Source organism: Felis catus, chromosome C1, assembly GCF_018350175.1.
Source record: "Felis catus isolate Fca126 chromosome C1, F.catus_Fca126_mat1.0, whole genome shotgun sequence".
Lineage (NCBI taxonomy): Eukaryota > Metazoa > Chordata > Mammalia > Carnivora > Felidae > Felis > Felis catus.
In genome coordinates this window covers 178,664,237-178,682,414 of record NC_058375.1, presented here as the reverse complement: position 1 = coordinate 178,682,414, position 18,178 = coordinate 178,664,237, and the positions used below count along the sequence as shown (strand labels likewise).

At 39.0% G+C, this 18,178-nt stretch overlaps 1 protein-coding gene across 4 annotated transcripts in view; it reads left to right on the top strand.

The window, feature by feature from the left end:
• TMEFF2 (transmembrane protein with EGF like and two follistatin like domains 2) overlaps nt 1-15,114 on the top strand; it is a 232,809-nt gene extending 217,695 nt beyond the window's left edge. For 2 of the 4 annotated variants that reach the window (XM_006935444.4, XM_003990984.5), the window contains 3 exons: nt 6,414-6,537; nt 8,360-8,518; nt 11,875-12,204. In XM_006935444.4, coding sequence (XP_006935506.1) covers nt 6,414-6,537; nt 8,360-8,518; nt 11,875-11,971 — 380 coding nt within the window. In that variant the 3' untranslated portion in view covers nt 11,972-12,204. Of the gene's footprint in view, nt 1-6,413; nt 6,538-8,359; nt 8,519-11,507; nt 11,831-11,874; nt 12,205-14,938 lie in introns of those variants that run through there. The other 2 variants (XM_045034167.1, XM_045034166.1) reach the window with 2 other exon arrangements.
• The last annotated feature ends 3,064 nt before the right edge of the window (nt 15,115-18,178 follow it).

Here is an 18,178-nt window from a genome sequence, read left to right as displayed (position 1 = left end):
AGAAAGAATTTCTCTGGGGTACCTGGGTGGCTCAGTCAGTTGAGCATCTAATTCTTGATTTCAGCTCAGGTCATGATCCCAGGATCTTGGGATTGAGCCCCAGGTGGGGCTCCGCACTAAGCGTGGAGACTGCCTAAGATATTCTCTCTCTCCTTCTCTCTCTCTCTACCTCTCTCTCTCTCTCTCTCCCCCACTCTGGTCCTCTCTATCCCTCTCCTTCTCTAAAATAAAAAAAAAAAAAAGAAAAGAAAAGAATTTCTCTCTGTCTCTACCCATCCTATTCCCAACCCAGACCACTGCCTAACTGGCAAAATTGTGGATCCAAATAGTTTCCATTATTCTTCTGAAAAAAATAGGTTCCACTAGTAGAAGAAATGTTGAATTGGTAGCAAAGGACTTGGTTTCTGTTTTGAAGTTATTTTTCCAAATCTTTAACAGACATTAAATAACTAGGAAGATTGGGACTGCTCTTTACAAAACTTGAGAATCGATTGTGTCTTTAAATGCCTTCATGTCCCTTGCCCTAGCTGTCGCTTTTAGCTAGGATTCTCATTTGAGTCTGTGTCTTAGAGGCTTTAAAAAAGGAGAGACTCTTCTCATCTACTCATCTACGCCTTGAAGAAACCATGACAGCAGGTGAAGCTATTATAGAATTTGTTAAGAAGAACAAATACAAGTTGCAAGACCTCCTATTGCATTATGTTCAGAACCCGTTCAATAGGAACACTTTTCTGGTCTTTAAAAACCCTCGACTATAATTCAAGCTCATATTCAAGATATGAGGCTTTACTGCCACCTCATATGTTTATACGTGATAAAGATAAGGACACGAAATCCTAAGAATTACATATTTTCTCTGAAACCAACTCTAATCAACAACAGGGACAATCATGACTTTACTTCTAAATTCATAATTTGGTTCTGTCCCAGACACGATATAAATATAATAGAAATAAAGACAATTTTTCTTTTTCATGTTCGTTACGTAAAACTATTTTCAAACTGCTTTAGAGCTCTGGCAGGAAGTAGGGGACAGGTAAAATCCAGTAATCACAACAGGTATGCAAGTATATGACTACTTCTTCGGTGCTGGGCTTTCCTTGTGCCATTATTAAATGTAAAAAACAAAAATATTATATAAATATCTTCACAATGGAAGACTTCGTTTGTTGGAAAGGTGTGGCACACTGTGTGTGCCCATAGGAAAAGCTTGTTAAAAAGGTAGTAAATGAAATGATGTTACACCTATGTCTGCACTTGTCAAAGATAATTTATGATGTGAAAGCATGCTGTTAAATATTGAATTTAAGGAGCGCCTGGGTGGCTCAGTCGGTTAAGCGTCCAACTTCAGCTCAGGTTATGATCTCACGGTTCATGAGTTTGAGCCCCACATCAAGCTCTCAGCTGTCAGTGCAGAGCCTGCTTCCTACTGGCTGTCTCTCTCTCTCTCTGCCCCTCCCCTGCTTGTGCTCTTCCCCTCTCTGCCAAAAATAAATAAACATCTAAAAAAATTAAATTTAAATCCACAAGCATACTTTTTTCCAAAAGGAAGATAATGCATAGGGGAGTTCACTTTAGGCTAGAACGTCTGAATTATGGGCATTGTAAATATTTAAGATATTTTATACCCTTTGATAAAGTAAAATGTTCCCATAATTCAGGCAAAGTGATTTCCTTTATTTACTATACCTAAATAATGTCCCTATTTGTCTAATTCTTTTTCCCAGCGTATCAAAAGTAATAATATTTCACATTAAATATTAGTAAATATTTATTGGTAATTTATTTTAAGTAACTATTAGCAATAGAAACAAATATTACTCTTAGAATTCAAAGAACCTAGAAGTCTGAAACAATCAAGTAACACTACACTTTTGTTACTACAAAACAGTAACACTACAAAATCTGCACAATAGTAAGAAGGCTTTTTTTTAACACCACCAGAAACCCACTACTCCTCATTCACTTACTGAACAAGTTCTAGTTGCTTAAAAATGTGCAGTGGAAATCTGGTTCCCGAAAACATCCACTGAATCCTCAATGTTACCTCTGGTTTAGGATCTTTCCAACTTACTCGGAAATGCTTACACAGAAGCAGACCACTCCTAGAGAATCAGTGACATAAGGGATTTGTATAGATTCCAAAAAAAAAAAAAAAAAAAAAAAAAAAGCCTGGTTAAAGCAAAACAGGGCTATCTCCAGAGAAATATCATCTGATCAGCCCCAAAAAGGCCTCCCAGATTGCAGTGCACTATGGGTAGGGCTTGTAGCTACAGAACTTTGATCTTACAAAATACCCAAAGTGAGTGGGCTGGAGAAAGCTGACTCACCCTCCCCCCCCCCAGCTCCCCCAAAAATACACAGAAAAGTCAGAACCAGTCAGTTCAATTCATATGAAATATAATTGTCAAATGGATGAGAAACCCAAGGTGGTACAGTTAAAGCCATTCCCAATTTGTAGGCTGCACGGAAGTCAAATTGTTTTGAGACTCTTCAGAGAACAGAGCATCAGAACAAGAGAAATGGGTTGACTGAGTGAATACTTAATAGCATCAGACACTAATAGTTTTGTGCATCCATTTCTGCAACTGGGATTCTAGGTTTGCAAGTTCAGGTTGGCTTCTCAGGGCACCCCACCCTGGAGAGTACTTGAATAGAGACCATGAAGCTCCTTTTGCCACGCTCTAACCTTTGTCCAAGGAAACATGGTTTCTTCGGAGATGTGGGTAGTTTTAGTCCAGTTTTACACTCTCATATTTCTGCCTCAGTCCATAATGTGTTTCTTTGCCAGATGAATTCTCTAAACAAATTATTCCCAGCTTTTGGGGAAGAGGAAGGCAGGAATAACGCTCAACACACACACACATACACGCACTCCAGGTTATATAGATTTAAGTCTCGGAACTGCTTGGCCTGGCTCTGCGCCTTTTCTAACTACTTCCCTTACTTGCCTTGTGGTAAGGTAGAAACTTTCCCTGTCTCTTTCCCCCCCTCACCCATCTCTTTCTCTGAAAGCACAAGGACAGAAATGATACATATAGCTGTGCTTTAGAGCAACCCACCTCTATAGCTCTTGACTGGAGCGTTGACTAGCAATAGGTATGAAGCCCTGTTAACTGCTACAGGTAACTCAGATTATACCAGAAATTGTTTCTTAAAAGGGTCTGGATCTCTTTCAGCATAAATCATTTGTAAACAATTGGGTGGGAAGTCAATTAAGGATTTTAAACAAAAACACGAAGAGTTTCTACCGTTGTCACTATCTCTTTTAGCAGAAAGAACACAACCCTTACATTAAACCTCTTTTTCAGTGGAGGACAGAGAAATTGACGTCTAAATTGTCAGCCACTGTAGGAAACATATGGACTGCCAAAGCGTAATTTTTATATTTTTTGAATCTTGAAATGCTTCTGTGTGCATAAACATCAGGATCACCAATATTATCATCCATACACATATTTGTTCGGAATATTAGATTTCTGTGTCTCTATTCTTCTTAATATACTTAAATCTCATTTCTAAAATATGTCTATTGCATTACTAGAAGTGGTTATACATTCAGGTTTTCAATCAACTGGTTTACTTGGTTGGATTGACTATAAATTTGTTGACATATATTGATGATTCCTCATTTTCTTGCTCAGGGATCATTTCTTCTACTCATTTATTTTCAATCTCTCTAACTTTCTCATTTGACAGTATCCTATGAGTAGCATAACAGAGCACTCCAAGCTCATAAGGAATGGTGTGAACTAATTAGCAGATTTTATGGTAGAAACTATTCCCCTCACACGTGATCATCCTATCTGGGTAATAAACTTTGTGAAAGTATCCGGTTCTTACTACACGAAGGCAACAGTCTAACTCAAACAAGCTCTTACTTTGCCCTTGGACTTTGGTTCATAACTGTGGCTATGGTATCAATCCAGAAACAAAAGCAGAATGGGGTGAGGGACGGAGTTGAAAATAAAATAGCCTAAAAACGGATTTGGAGTTAAGAAAATTCTTGATCTTCTTCAGCAACTGACAAAAAGAAAAATAGTCCTAATAAGATGTGTTCAAAAAATAGGCTGGAAATCACGATGTATAACTGAAATTTAGGGACGTTACAGAAAATTCCCCTCCGTGCAGGTGTGCAGAAGCACTGAAGAGTTACTAACAAACACTGAATACAAGTGTTGAAAAGTTTGTCATGGGGAGAAGATCCAGAACTAAGAATGAGAATCAGTGCTGGTTCGTTACATAAGCAGTGGGGCTGGCTGGCAAAGCCCACTGTGAAAGTCGCCTTTAAACAGCAGGTGCATGGTTTGACCACTGCAGCTTGTAGCCTCCTGGCAGCATCAGCAAATGAGCCTAATCTTCTCTATGGATTTATGAATGACCACAAGCCATTCCCAAGGTACATCGAAATACCATGATTGGCCTGCTTCCAGTTTAATCACATATTCCCATGTTGGAAATTGCACCCAACATTACTTATTTCACTTTTTTGTGTGTTTGCTCACTGAGGCTCTAATTTGTGTGCCCAAAACACCATGACACAATTCCAAAGTAGCTTGGAAAAATGGGAGAAGACAAAAGAGAAAGTTTTGTATATTCTTCGTCTTTTCCATGGAAGCGGTTCATTAATTTTAACTATATTCACCAAAGTAGAAATATTAGAGATACAGTGCAAACAAAATATCACCTAAGTAGGTAAAGAGACACAAATATAGAACAAATGAATGATTTAAATGTAATCTCCAGTCTCTCTAGCAGCTTATGACAAATGCTTTATTAATTTGAGTATGTGATTTGAAATACTACCCATCATTCAAATGTACACAAATATTCCCACGCAAGAAAACACTTAACGTATTTGACGATATACTTCAAACTTTAAAGTTATGCAGAGGACACCTAGACCTTAAAAGGTATAGTAGATATTTTACAGCTCTGCTTAAACATAAATAATGCATTTGTCTGATTCACCAATATTGAAGGTATTTTTTCTCCTGATGAATATATGCATCATCTGTGATCGTCAATACAAAACTATAAGGATGCACTGTAATAAAAGCTATACCTCTACGTGAAATAATAGGAAATAATCTATTTCATGAAAATAGTAATTCATTCTTAATCTTCCATTACCGCTGCTTCCATTACTTCTATGCCAGTGGGATGGAAGAGCGTCTTAGACTGAGTCAAAAAGTTCTGGCTTTCATGTGCTTAGGCAACAATTTTAAAGTCTGTCAGGTCAGGCCACAGATTACAGAAGAGACTCAAAAAAGACAAAACTTTGTATTAGAAAATGAACATATTCCAAAGACTATTTAGAGATGGTATTACAAATAGCAAGCAAATGTATTGGGGCTAATGGTCAGAAAAAGTATTTATTTTTTATTTTTTTTTTCAACGTTTATTTATTTTTGGGACAGAGAGAGACAGAGCATGAACGGGGGAGGGGCAGAGAGAGAGGGAGACACAGAAGAATCGGAAACAGGCTCCAGGCTCTGAGCCATCAGCCCAGAGCCCGACGCGGGGCTTGAACTCACGGAGCGCGAGATCGTGACCTGGCTGAAGTCGGACGCTTAACCGACTGCGCCACCCAGGCACCCCCAGAAAAAGTATTTTAATGTCTTCGTAGAAACGTAAGAAAACAAAACTCGTTAATGATAGAGGAAAGGGTTCATTTTAGAACACAAACTTTTTCTTTGTTGTAAGTTTAACTTTCACATAACGTTGTTAACACAGGCCAGCTACCATGCATTGGAATACACTCACAGCATTCAATATGTACTGTGTTAGTATCTACATAAATGATTCTGAAATAACGTTTGTTCTTTCGATAGCCTTATTTTGGCAATAAGAAAATGTATGGATGCTAGTAAAATGCACATTCACGGTAAATGGAAAAAGCCTGAAAGAATACATTTGTTGCAATTTGCATTGGTTTGGGGAAAGGTCTGTTTAACAACTGAACACAGCCATATTTTGACTTTTAAGCTCCCACACTGAGAAAGTATCCAGGTACGGCAGCAATTTACTCTTAGGGACATTATGCTGGGCTTTGAAATTCAAAAAATAGGATAGTTCTTCTTGAATTATTTTATGATCAATGTACAGTCTCTACACAAGGAAAATTAAAGCTGTCTGACAACTCATAGAAACATCACTGGCTATTAAAGATGGAAGAAATTGCATAAAAGCATGAAAAGCATTGGGTAATTTTGCAGTTTCATCTCTAAACACAATTGTAAAGATGTCTGTCTTTCAGTTCTTTCTCCCTCGTTCTTCTGAAGCTTAGCCTTTTAGTTCTTGCCCTTTTAAATATTTTTGCCTACTATAGCTTTGCTTCTTAATGTCCTGGTTGGTCTTACTGGGCTAAGAAAGTATTTACAAGGGGTGCCTGCTTTTATCTGTATTCACAGAGAATGCTAACAAGTTAGAAGAAAGTGCAAGAGAGCACCACATACCTTGCCCAGAACATTACAATGGTTTCTGCATGCATGGAAAGTGTGAACATTCTATCAATATGCAGGAGCCATCTTGCAGGTAATGTTTTCACTCTTTAGCTATTAAAATGTGGAAAGTAAAAATATAAAACTAAATTCTGGATGTTTGCAGAGAATTGGATGGCATTCTGTCTGACTGAGTGATCCTCAGCAAAACTTTTCGCTGCCTCTCCCCCTCACCCCCCACACAGACCCACTAGAAAGCCCTGAAATGGGTGTGCCTTACACACGGGAGTACTATGTAACATATTATTATGTACACTCTTCTAGTAGAATTTTAAATTGTACTTTTGGCATTACACGCTTCTTAAAAACTCAACCTCCTCCTCTGGTTTATTCACCACTCTTTCCCACGGACATAGAATAGCTCTTGACACATAATAGGTGCTCAGTAAGTATTTCTGAAATGAATGGATGAGGACTGACTATACATTAAGAGAACATGATCGCTTCTGGGAGGTCTTTTCCAGAGTCCTTCAGGTGTTCTAATAAATATTATCAATCTTGGTTTTGCTAGACACATACTCTTTTCTGCGGATCTGCTGTCCAGAAGCCTTGTATAGTGAGATTATTAGCTGTACCTCCCCAGATTCTAAGTAGGTTGATACCCAAAGAAATTCCTTGTCTGAATTTACTTAATAAATATAAATATCTGCTGAATATTCATGAATAGAACATAATTATTTCAGAGATGGTAAAGAGAACATAATTATTTCAGAGATGGTAAAGCCAAACTTAAAAAACAAATGCATTTTTATAAAGGAAGATACAAGTGGCATATGATGAAATAGGTTGTGTATTGTTATATATACAGTGAGAGGACTTTCTCTCTCTTCTCTCTTCCTCTTCCCTCTCCTCCTTCTCTCCTCCTCCTCTTTTTCTGTGTCTCTTTCTCCCCCTCCCCCCCAAGAACTGTCTTCCTTTTACGTTTTCCTTAACTGAACACACTAACACCTACCTTCCAGTGAAGCCAGGTAGAGTGAACAAAACTGAGATTTGTTCCTGCTGCTTTCTTATCCTTACCAGGGTCCCCATTACTGAACCCTTCTGAGGCAGAAGGAAAGACCTCAGATGTAGAAATTCCACGTGACGTATAAAATAATTGCACAAAGCCAATGACAAGTTGATCCTCATTGGTATCGTTATGTGAACTGTTTCTTCATTCCATTGTCAACTGCTAGTTGCAACCCAAAGATGGTCTACTGGAGCTTTCTGATGAGGGCTGAGTGAGTGAGAAGCAGCATTCATTCTCAGATGAATAGCACATGGCTTTATTTTACAGAACTATATTGCCTACACCATACTTTTCTTCCTACTGAAATTTAACTAACATAAGTAGACAACTTTCTGATCAACAGATTAAAGACATTGCTTGTTGTACTTCTGGTCTAAACATTTTTCAACAATCAGTCTCACAGTAGCATAGAGAATGCTTTATCCAAAAATAAATAAATAAATAAATAGCCCTTGTTTGTTACCCCCATCCTCCAAAACAAACCTTTTCTCAAGATAATCATGTTGGTTTAGGTTGACTAAAGAGCAAGTTACAGAAAATGTGAGGCTCACTTGAACAAAAATATATAGGAGGAACAATTACCTCTGGACATCTCTTATTTCTCGCATGATCGTCACAAACTACCTACCGACCCTCCTATCTTCAAAATCTTATTATGAGTATAAAAGAAAAACCTCATGTTTTTGAAACCGAAAACACAGGGAGATCTTGTGGAAAATAAGTAGTAGAAAACCATATCTACAAAGTAGCATTTTTTTTTTAGAGAAACAAGAAGATAAATGGGTATGGGCCAACTATAAAAATGAGTCTCCCAGCTATAGGTAACCGGACACTTCATTTCTTCCAGGTGCGATGCTGGTTATACTGGTCAACACTGTGAAAAAAAGGACTACAGTGTACTGTATGTTGTCCCCGGCCCTGTACGATTTCAGTATGTCTTAATCGCCGCTGTGATTGGAACCATTCAGATTGCTGTCATCTGCGTGGTGGTCCTCTGCATCACCAGGTCAGTACCTGTGCTCAATGGCCACCCAGATAAAAGAATATGTTGTTTCTCCTTGCCTGAAACAGTTCACTCTAGTTGTGAGTCCCTTCGTGGCCTCTGTGGTCATCCATTCTCTGGAGTCCAATTTCCTCATCATAACAGCATATGAATAGCATCAATTTTCATGCTGGAGTAGTACAAATTATTTTCCTTATTTTTTTCATGTTGATGAGGATTATTGATTTCTGAAGCAAAGATACTTTTTTCTTTAAAGCATAATGCCAATCTTTGTTTAAACCTGCTCTTCTCTTTTAGCTATAAAAAGTCAGTCCTCATTCAAACTACAAACACTGGTCAGTGTTCCCTTCTTTACTCAGATCAGTATGCCAAAAGAGGTCAGAATAGATTGGTTACAAGGCCTAGAAAAGTGGTAATGTATAGCTCTCATTTGTGGTACTTATATTTCCAAGTGTAACTCACAGATATAATCATTTTTAACATATTTGATGTAAACAAGTACATTTTTGTCTTAATGAAATAGCTTTTAATCACAAAATTCAAAGACAGCAGCTATAATTTAAAAAGATTATGTTGCAGTACATGAAAACCTTTGGTATAGGGAACAGGCAGCAAATATGACGATAAGCATTTATATCAAACTCCAGGACAATCAAATGGTAATTGTTTCCTGGAGAGTTAGACTGAGAGAGATCCCTCTGGATCCAGTTTCAACAGGAGAGAAAAATCATTGTTAATTAGTGATGTTTGACATTGTGCTTGAGGTAAAGGAAGTAAGGCCAGGTATTTACTTGCTTAATTTTATCAATGTGTCAATTCATGGCAACCAAACTCGTATTATTTACACCCTGTCTAACCAGCCATATGATTGAAGATACTTCCTTCTGACCCGATTTCATCCTCCTTGAGATAAAAGTTCCAAGAAAGTTTTTCAAGGTTTTTGCCAAATTCACAAGACATTTAAACTTTCATTCATTTATACAGCTCTATAGTAAATCAGAAGGTTTCCTCCAAAATTATTTTTCTACAGACAGGAAAATAAAATAAAGCATCATATCTTTAGAAAATAAAGGCCATAATACATCTCTGTAGCTGTATTGCACTATCTTCTTTGAGGACAAGTGTGGCATTTGCTCTTGAAAAAGACAAAATATGGTTCATAAATCCTTTCTGGGCCTAAAAGCTTAAGGGAAGATCATCGACTGGAGCTTTGTGCTGCTCGAAGCCAAGTTGAGCTCATCAACTAGACTCTCACGTTTAGATGCCAAGTGAGTCAATGGATTATGTTAAAATAGATTCTAGGGAACATAAAGATAACTCAGGAAACCAAAAATACTGAGTATAAAGGAAAGATAGAAAAGAATCTAAAACACAAGAAATGGTGCCATGTTACTCTAAGGGGCTTGAGCCTTCTGATATCTACACAATGTACACGAGCAACCAAATTCATATTAATAGGTCTGATCTCATAACTGTTGGATTTGCTACTTCCTGTACTGACAAAAATGCAAAGCTTTCAATATTTTAGCATATGTCCTCGAGTTTCTTATTAGCCACAGTCCTGTTCCCATACATAATAAGAACAGCTGGAATGCCCAGGGTGTGCACGTATGCGTGTGTGTTTATGTATCATACACACACACACACACACACACACACACATATTTAATAACGTGAGAAAGGAACAGGTATCCCTGTTTTCAAAACAGAGGCTCTGAGGTGTGAGAAGCTAGCAAATTGCTAAGTTTACACATGAGCAATAAAGACAGCTCTGGAGTCCAGGCTGCCTGGTGCAAGAGCCTGCGCCCTTAACCGCTGCTCATCCTGCCCCTCGGCTGGTCGTGACGTTGTGTGTTCTGATGCTCACTACAGCCTAAACTGAGCTCCAAATTAGAGGAAGCCATTTTTTTCAGGCAAATGGCCATTTTCATTTTCCACGTTAAAACAAAACAAAACCTATTCTCTGTTTACTTCTGAGGAGGAGTATGTGAGCTAAGTTACCATTATTGTAACACATTTTATAAATCTGTCCTGGGATGTCCTAGTCTTCGAGAGTCTTTCCAGGAGTCATACTAGTCAACAAGCCGCACTTTGCCCAGTGTGGATTCATTTCATTCTCATGGGAACATTCTGCTCCAAAACCAGATTTTCCAACGAGGCCATCTGCCCGTCACCCAAACCCTCCCTTTTTCTGGCCACCTTGACCATGCTTGTCTGTCAAGACCCATTCCAATATACCCAGTTGCTAAAATAGTTATAAAATTGCACCAAGCAGAGGTCTGCTCATTCTCGTCAATTTTCTTTTAATTTCTCCATCACCTGGTCTCTCCTGTTTTTTCTCTCTTCTCCTCCTCCCGCTTTCTTTTTTTCTAATTGCTTCCCCTTGTTTTTATTATGTTAGTCAAACATCTGTCCTCCTTCTAAATACAACATGTGTCATAAAATTATAGACATCCAGAGACATGTTCTGGAATGAAAAGAGTTGCCCTGTTAGGAAGATGGATTTTTAATCTTTTTATCTCTAGCTCCGACTTGCTGGGAATGCGACTTTCGGCTCCACGTTCATTTTGACAGATCTGCCACACCCCTGGAGAAAATATAAATATATATTCTGAAATATTTATTCACGTATGAACATACATATGAATATCTAATCCCCGATGCCCATCTTACTATAATAGGATTTGATATGAACTTTACATCGTTGTTCTTATTTGCATCGTCAAAGCATTCTTTTGTTACAAGAGAAAAGACACCAGACAGATCAGAGCTTTTCAGATAATTTGACTAAATTTAGCTTTTTATAGAAGCTAAATAACAGGTCCCAATTTATGTCTCTAGTTGAGAGTATTAATATGTAAAAGTGATATTAGGCTGGACCGGAACAATATCTCTTTTCAGTACATATCAGATATTAACAGTTGGCTCATTCTCTGGTGGGATAGAATTTAAACTTGTAGCACTGAAATGTCAATATAACATTCATCCTTAGGACATTTAAAATACAAAATTGTTGAAGACCTTTAAAGTGAGAGGAGATGAGCTCACAACTTGCTTGATCGCATTGTGCTGAGTCATTCTTCTGCCTTACTGGGTGAGCAGCGCAAGACTAGGTAACCGCGTTCCTCCCCGACTTCTGCCTCTGTTCCTCAGTTCTCCTCAACAAATGCTTAAACGCAGTGGCAAGGAGAAGCAAACAGGAAAAATCTTCCAACATAATCCCAGCTTCTGCTGCTAATAAATTCTTTGGTCTGAAATATTTCGACAGTTTGCTTAATCCGTGACTTCACTCTGTAATTGTAGGACCAAATTTTAGGTATAGCACTGGACTAAGATCTGTGAACTTTCCAACCTTCTAGGAAATGCCCCAGAAGCAACAGAATTCACAGACAGAAGCAAAATACAGGGCACTACAGTTCAGACAACACAACAAGAGCATCCACGAGGTTAATCTAAAGGGAGCATGTTGCACAGTGGCCGGACTACCGAGAGCTGGGACTACACAATACAGTATTATAGACAAAAGAATAAGACAAGAGATCTACACATGTTGCCTTGCATTTGTGGTAATCTACACCAATGAAAACATGTACTACAGCTATATTTGATTATGTATGGATATATTTGAAATAGTATACATTGTCTTGATGTTTTTTCTGTAATGTAAATAAACTATTTATATCACACAATATAGTTTTTTCTTTCCCATGTATTTGTTATATATAATAAATACTCAGTGATGAGAAAAAATTGGCATTCTTAAATGTGCGGTATCTCATAACTGTAAATATAATCAAGCTAGTACAATCTGTACAGGTACCAGTAGTTCATCTTTCCCCACACCTTGAGACAGAGCATTAGTTTATACAGGACTCAGTGGCTAGGTTTTGAGTGATTCCAAGATCAAGGGAAATGATGGTTATTGGAAAAGAGAAAAAATAATTTTCTTTGTATCGAGTGAGGGTAAAATATTTCAGATCTCCGAATCATCTCTATTTCATCAACTTCCCCGGTCTTCCATTTTCATCCCCAGAGCTGAAAAACCTCTGGCATATAAACTAAATCAAAGAAAAAAGGGAGGGAAAGTGTTTTATAACTCATAAAAAAGGGGGAAAGAAGATATTGGTTTTTATTTGGAAGACATCTTAGACTCCCCCCGTTAAGTGCATATACCTGAAGGATCTGGAACGAGATACATATCAGGAATACACACAGCACAAAATCTATTCCATTTAGGTGAGCGGAATTAACAACTTGGAGAAAAATTTAATAACACCGTTAAAAGGGAAACACCAGAGTCGTGGATTCTCAGAAGCACCTTGTTGCATTTATATTAAGAGTTCTTTAAAAAAAAGTTAGAATCCCCATCAAATTTCTTACGAATGGCCTTATGGCTAATGCAGTGCCATTATTTGAAGTGAAACCAGATTGATGATGATTATTTCATGAAAACACAGAAACATGTCTTAAGTATATTTATACACTGATATAAGAAAGCAAATTAATCCTGGGGCGCCTGGGTGGCTCAGTCAGTTGAGTGTCCGACTCTTGATTTTTGGGTCAGGTCATGATCTCCTGCTTAGTGAGTTCGAGCCCTACACAGGGCTCCATGCTGACAGTGTGGAGCCTGCTTAGGATCCTCTGTCTCCCTCTCTCTCTGCCTCTCCCCTACTCATGCTGTCTCTGACACTCTCAAAATAAGTAAATAAACTTAAAAAAAAATCAATCCCATAGCATCTGAAAGAATTTAGTGGGAAGTTGATAGGGATTTTTCAGTATGTAAATAGGTATGACTGGAAAGAAATAAGATGTGAGTATTCTCTGAGAGTAAGAAGTAAATAAGGAATCAAATAATTGCCTTATTATGACTCCATTCTCAGCTTTCTGTGGCTAATGTAGTACATCTAAATAGAGCTTTCTCTGTCTCCTTTAAATGACCTCTGCATGGAGTAAGAGAAACGCTACTTCTGTGTCCAAAAAAAAAGATAAATATCAAATTAATACATTCTGGATATAAAATATTCGGTGAAAAATAAGTTTCTTGAAGTGATATTTAAGATATTTGTTAAAACATTTAAAGGGGGGACAATCTAAATAGGATTTAGGTCTCTGCGAAAAACCTGGTTTTCTAGGTTAATCGGCCCTCTGGAAAGTGTGAAACTATTGGCATAATCATCACACAAGTGTTTCCAGAAATCAGTCTTGTGCTGCTTGTACAAAACAAACTCCATTTAAACTTGTACGTGGAGCTTTAGTTTGATTAAAAAGCACAGAGATGTACTAGCGGTGATCTCCTTTGTAAGACAGTAGGTAATGGCAGACAAACCTTTCCTCCCAAGGGAAGAGCAACGATACAATACTACAGAACTTAGAGTTTAAACGAAACAGTTCCACTGACCTTTCCCTGTTAAGAGTATGAAATGACTTGCTTTGCTAAGTATCAGTATGCTACTTTGCAGGAATGTTTATGAAAGAATCATAAACCTGAGTGTTGGAAAAGTCCTTGGAGTTAATAACACAATGCATTCCTCTTCACCTCCATGATCACCTATCCGATGAAGGAAATCCTTTTAAAAGAAACATAGTGAATCATAAGTGTCCATATACTATGTGCCAAGCGCTATGCAAAATCTTAGGAAAATACAAGTAAAACACGATCTTTACTCTAAAGCAACTCACAATCTAGCCCTGACAGAAAATCATCCAGCCTCTGCTTGCACATTTCTTATAACTTGGAATTTCATTCTTAGACAATTCTAATTTTGAGACCTGTTTTTCTCATATTGAGCCGAATTTTACTTCTCTGTGGTTTCTGCCCATGGCTCTTATTTTTCCTTACTGGAGCAAAAGAATAATGACTTATGAATTTAAGACTTTAAAAACAGATACCATGTTTTCTCCACTCACTGCATGGCCCCTTTGCAAGTGCTTTCTTCTCCTGGTGAAATATCCTTCATGTTCTCATCTGATCTTCATGTGATATAGTTTCCCCTACCCCCTGACATCTGCATCATCCTTCCTTGGACAAATTCTACTTTGTCTATTCGTTTCTTTAAGCGTAGAGTTCAGAATTACACGGTTGTGGTCTGGCCAGAAGAGAATATAGTTGAACTTGTAAAAAGCAAGTTTAACTGAGAGCCACGATCTCTAAATTCAGGTTCCTACTTTGATCACAAGTTTGTTGTAGAATCTTAAGCAAGTCATTTCAAATCACCGGCCTTATTTTCCTCATTATTTCGATCTCTGTAGCTCTAAGCTTCTAGATATCCAGAAATCCGATACTATACTTTTGTTATTGCTACCCAAGACCACACTATTTTTGCTGTTTGTTCTCAACTTAAATCTAAAACTCTTTAAATAAACTGCTATTAAGCCATGTCATTCTCCCATTCATTCATTATACATTTATTTTACATTATACAGGTACTGAGGGCCACCAATTACCAGCACCACACGAAGCACTGAGACTACAAAGATAAGTAAGGCAGAATCCCTGCCTGAAAGGAGCTCACTGTCCGATTGTCCTGGTTCCTTGCATCAAAGATCCCACAGCCCTGCTGGGAGACTGAGAGCTAAATAAAAATTTATAAAGCATGCAACAAAGGCTATGATAATGGTCAGTTCAGAGAGCTTGGGGCCCCTGCAGGAAGACTCTCAAGGCCAGGTAGATGTGCCTCTTTGCAGTGAGATACACAGGATGACTTCCTCATTCTCCATACAAACTCTCACTTCTTGCTTCTGAGATTTTATCCACTTCTCACTGCTCTCTTTATACCCTTCTTCTATCCACAGTACCCAGAGCAAAGAGCAGCTCATCAGTGAAGCTTCCATGTTTCCTTTGGCAGTGTTCCTAATTCTGTTGTAGCATTTTCCACGTTATTCCTTACTCGTCCCTGCAAATCTGTCTTTCCCTTAGCCTGGGAGCAATCAGAAAGCAGAAAATTAGCACCTTGCCAATTGTTCCCATTTCTTCAACGAACATTTATTGGGCGCCTATACCATGCCAGAGACTATTCTAGGTGCTATTACGTAGTGATGAAGTAGATAACAGGTCTCTGCACCCAGGCTGACCTTCTAGCAAAGGAGATAGAGGCGAGGATTAATTAAACAGTAAACAAAAACAACAACACAACCATAAAGTTTAAGTTCTATTCAAAGAATGAAAGTTAGAATGAGGTGACTCGGGGTGACTGGATGGTGAGTGGGGATTGGGTCCCTCCAAGGAGAGTATGGTCTTTAAAACTTGGCCTCTGACTCAAGACAGAAATGGGTCCTAGGCGAAGTTCCACTTTACTAACTACTCAACCTTGAGCAAGTTGCCTCAGTTCCATATGCCTTGTATTTAAAATGGAGAGAAAAATGTCTTCCCAACCTCAATAATACTGCTATGACAAGTAACTAAGACAATCCATGCTATGCTTGGAACAATGACGTGTACAGAGTAAACTTCGGACACATAGAACTTTTTTTCAGGGATATAATACATATTTGCTGTAAGAGTCCTCAAGATGAAAAAAACATAGTTCATCAGTTAAGTGAAACGTAAAAGGAATCAGATGGTTAAAGCTGGGAAGCATCAAGCTATCACACTTACTCAAAGGATTGTCTCTGTGGAGACAAGAGAGCTGGTTCTGGAAAAATGAGGCAATATAGAGTTAAGAAACAATACAGCTCCTCTATTTTTTTTTTCCAAATAGGTTCACTGGCATCATGTCTGAACAAAAGGAGGAATCATTCTTTCATGTTAAAAGAGGTCTATCCTGATAAAGCCCATACTGTTAAACCTCTTGTGTGCGTTCCCAGGCACAGGATGAGTGAGTCAATATTGCAGGGACTTTGCAGGGCTGAATTCTTTACTTTCATGAATCCTTGAGGAGAAGTCAGTGCAGACTATCAAAATATGACGGAGATTATCTCAGAGTCATATTAGTCTCTCAGCTAATGTTTATCCTCAGATGCTGCCTCCCGTCTCCAAAGTCATGCACACCTGTGCCAGCTGTTACCGTTCCTCAATTACAGTAGCCACCTCGGTTATATAATTAATCATCTGGATATCAATAACAAAAACCTTTTCCCTTAATTAAGTGCTATCTTTATACGAGCATTCCCATTATATGAAGGATGAAGGATTACACAGAGTAATGGCATCGGCTTTATAACTGATGCGTAAATATACAAATGAATACGACCCTTTGAAATCAGCGTCAGGACGGTATGGCTGATGTGCACCCCACCTGATCACATTCACACTTCCGTCCACCCTTGTCCTGGACAAAAATCTGCTTTATTGGTCGACCTACTCTAGGAAGGTGACCTTCATCGATACCTATCTCCGGTAACACTAAATGAGCTGTTTTAACTTAGGTTTTGCATTTGCTCTTAACTTTCCAATTATTTTTCATTATTTACCTTGCATCAGATCAGAAAAGAAGGAAATAATGCTTTCCATTATTTCCCAAACCAAATTCAATTCAGCCCAAGAACCTCAACTCAGAGTTAATGAGAAGCCCCAAAGCAGGTGTTACGGGGGAGAGAGGACAAGAACAAGAACCAGTCCTCTGTTCCTAGTGATTCCGTTGCCACTGGTAAGCTTGGATCCACAAGGCGTTTAGTCAGAGTGACCTCCTGAGGCAGCCATTCTCCAGACCCACGCAGTCAACCCATTCCGCCGGGCATTTTGAGAGGGCTGTTTGCCCTCCCTCTCTGTGAGGGTCTCCTCTTGCGGGGCTTTCTCCCCTTCTTAATGTCCTCACCACCTTTTTCCTTCTCCTCATGAAGACTTCATCCTCCGCGACAGCCCCTCTTTGCCGCAATCCAGCCTGATTCTCCTCCGGGGAGTTAAGTGTTGAAGACGCAGGCCTCTTTAGGAGTCCAGCTCTGAAAACGAAGCACAGAATAATGTCCCAAGTTGTCACCACAGTGCACCAAATGACAAGTAAACGTGTTACCTAAATCACATGTAACCAAAATTAGAAAACGCCGATAAGCCAGAAACATAAAACAATCCACCAAGAGATAAACACCGTGGTGTTTCTGTATATCCTTTCAGATAATGCCTATGAATGTATGTGGAGGATTTTAGAAGACAATAAAACAATTTTTAATAAACCGAATCCTCACCAAAGGGTAAGCTACAGAGAATCATAGTCAGTATTAACCTATCCGTGTACACGGTGCGGTTCTTGTTTAACCCCTCTCCGTCATGACTCAGTGAGGCCCTCAGAGTTCAGCCTAGGGTCTCCAAGCACCCCCTTGTATCTTTCTCTTTGTCTCCCCTTAGCACTAATTTCCACTGTCTCCCATACTCCTTGCAAGAGGCCTTCTGCTGTCAGCGCACTTACAGCACTGGCCAGGAGTTCTCAGTCTCGTGGTCTACAGCTGCCCAGACTTTGCCCACAGAGGATGGGGGCCAGATCGACAAGTTCTCCTTAATTGTCCGTGTGCCTAACTTGCATCTGCCTAGATCCAGGGCTGCCTAACCAGCTGTAGCCTCCACTCACCATGAGGCCGTTCTGTGTCTCTTTTCACTCTGGAGAGGCCTCTCTCTGAGCCCTGGGCCACGTAACCATCTCGCGCCCATGATGTGCCTGTACCAATGCCGTCATTCCACCAAGGGTTTGTGCTGAAGTCAAACTCAGCCCATCATGGGGCCTACCTCTGACT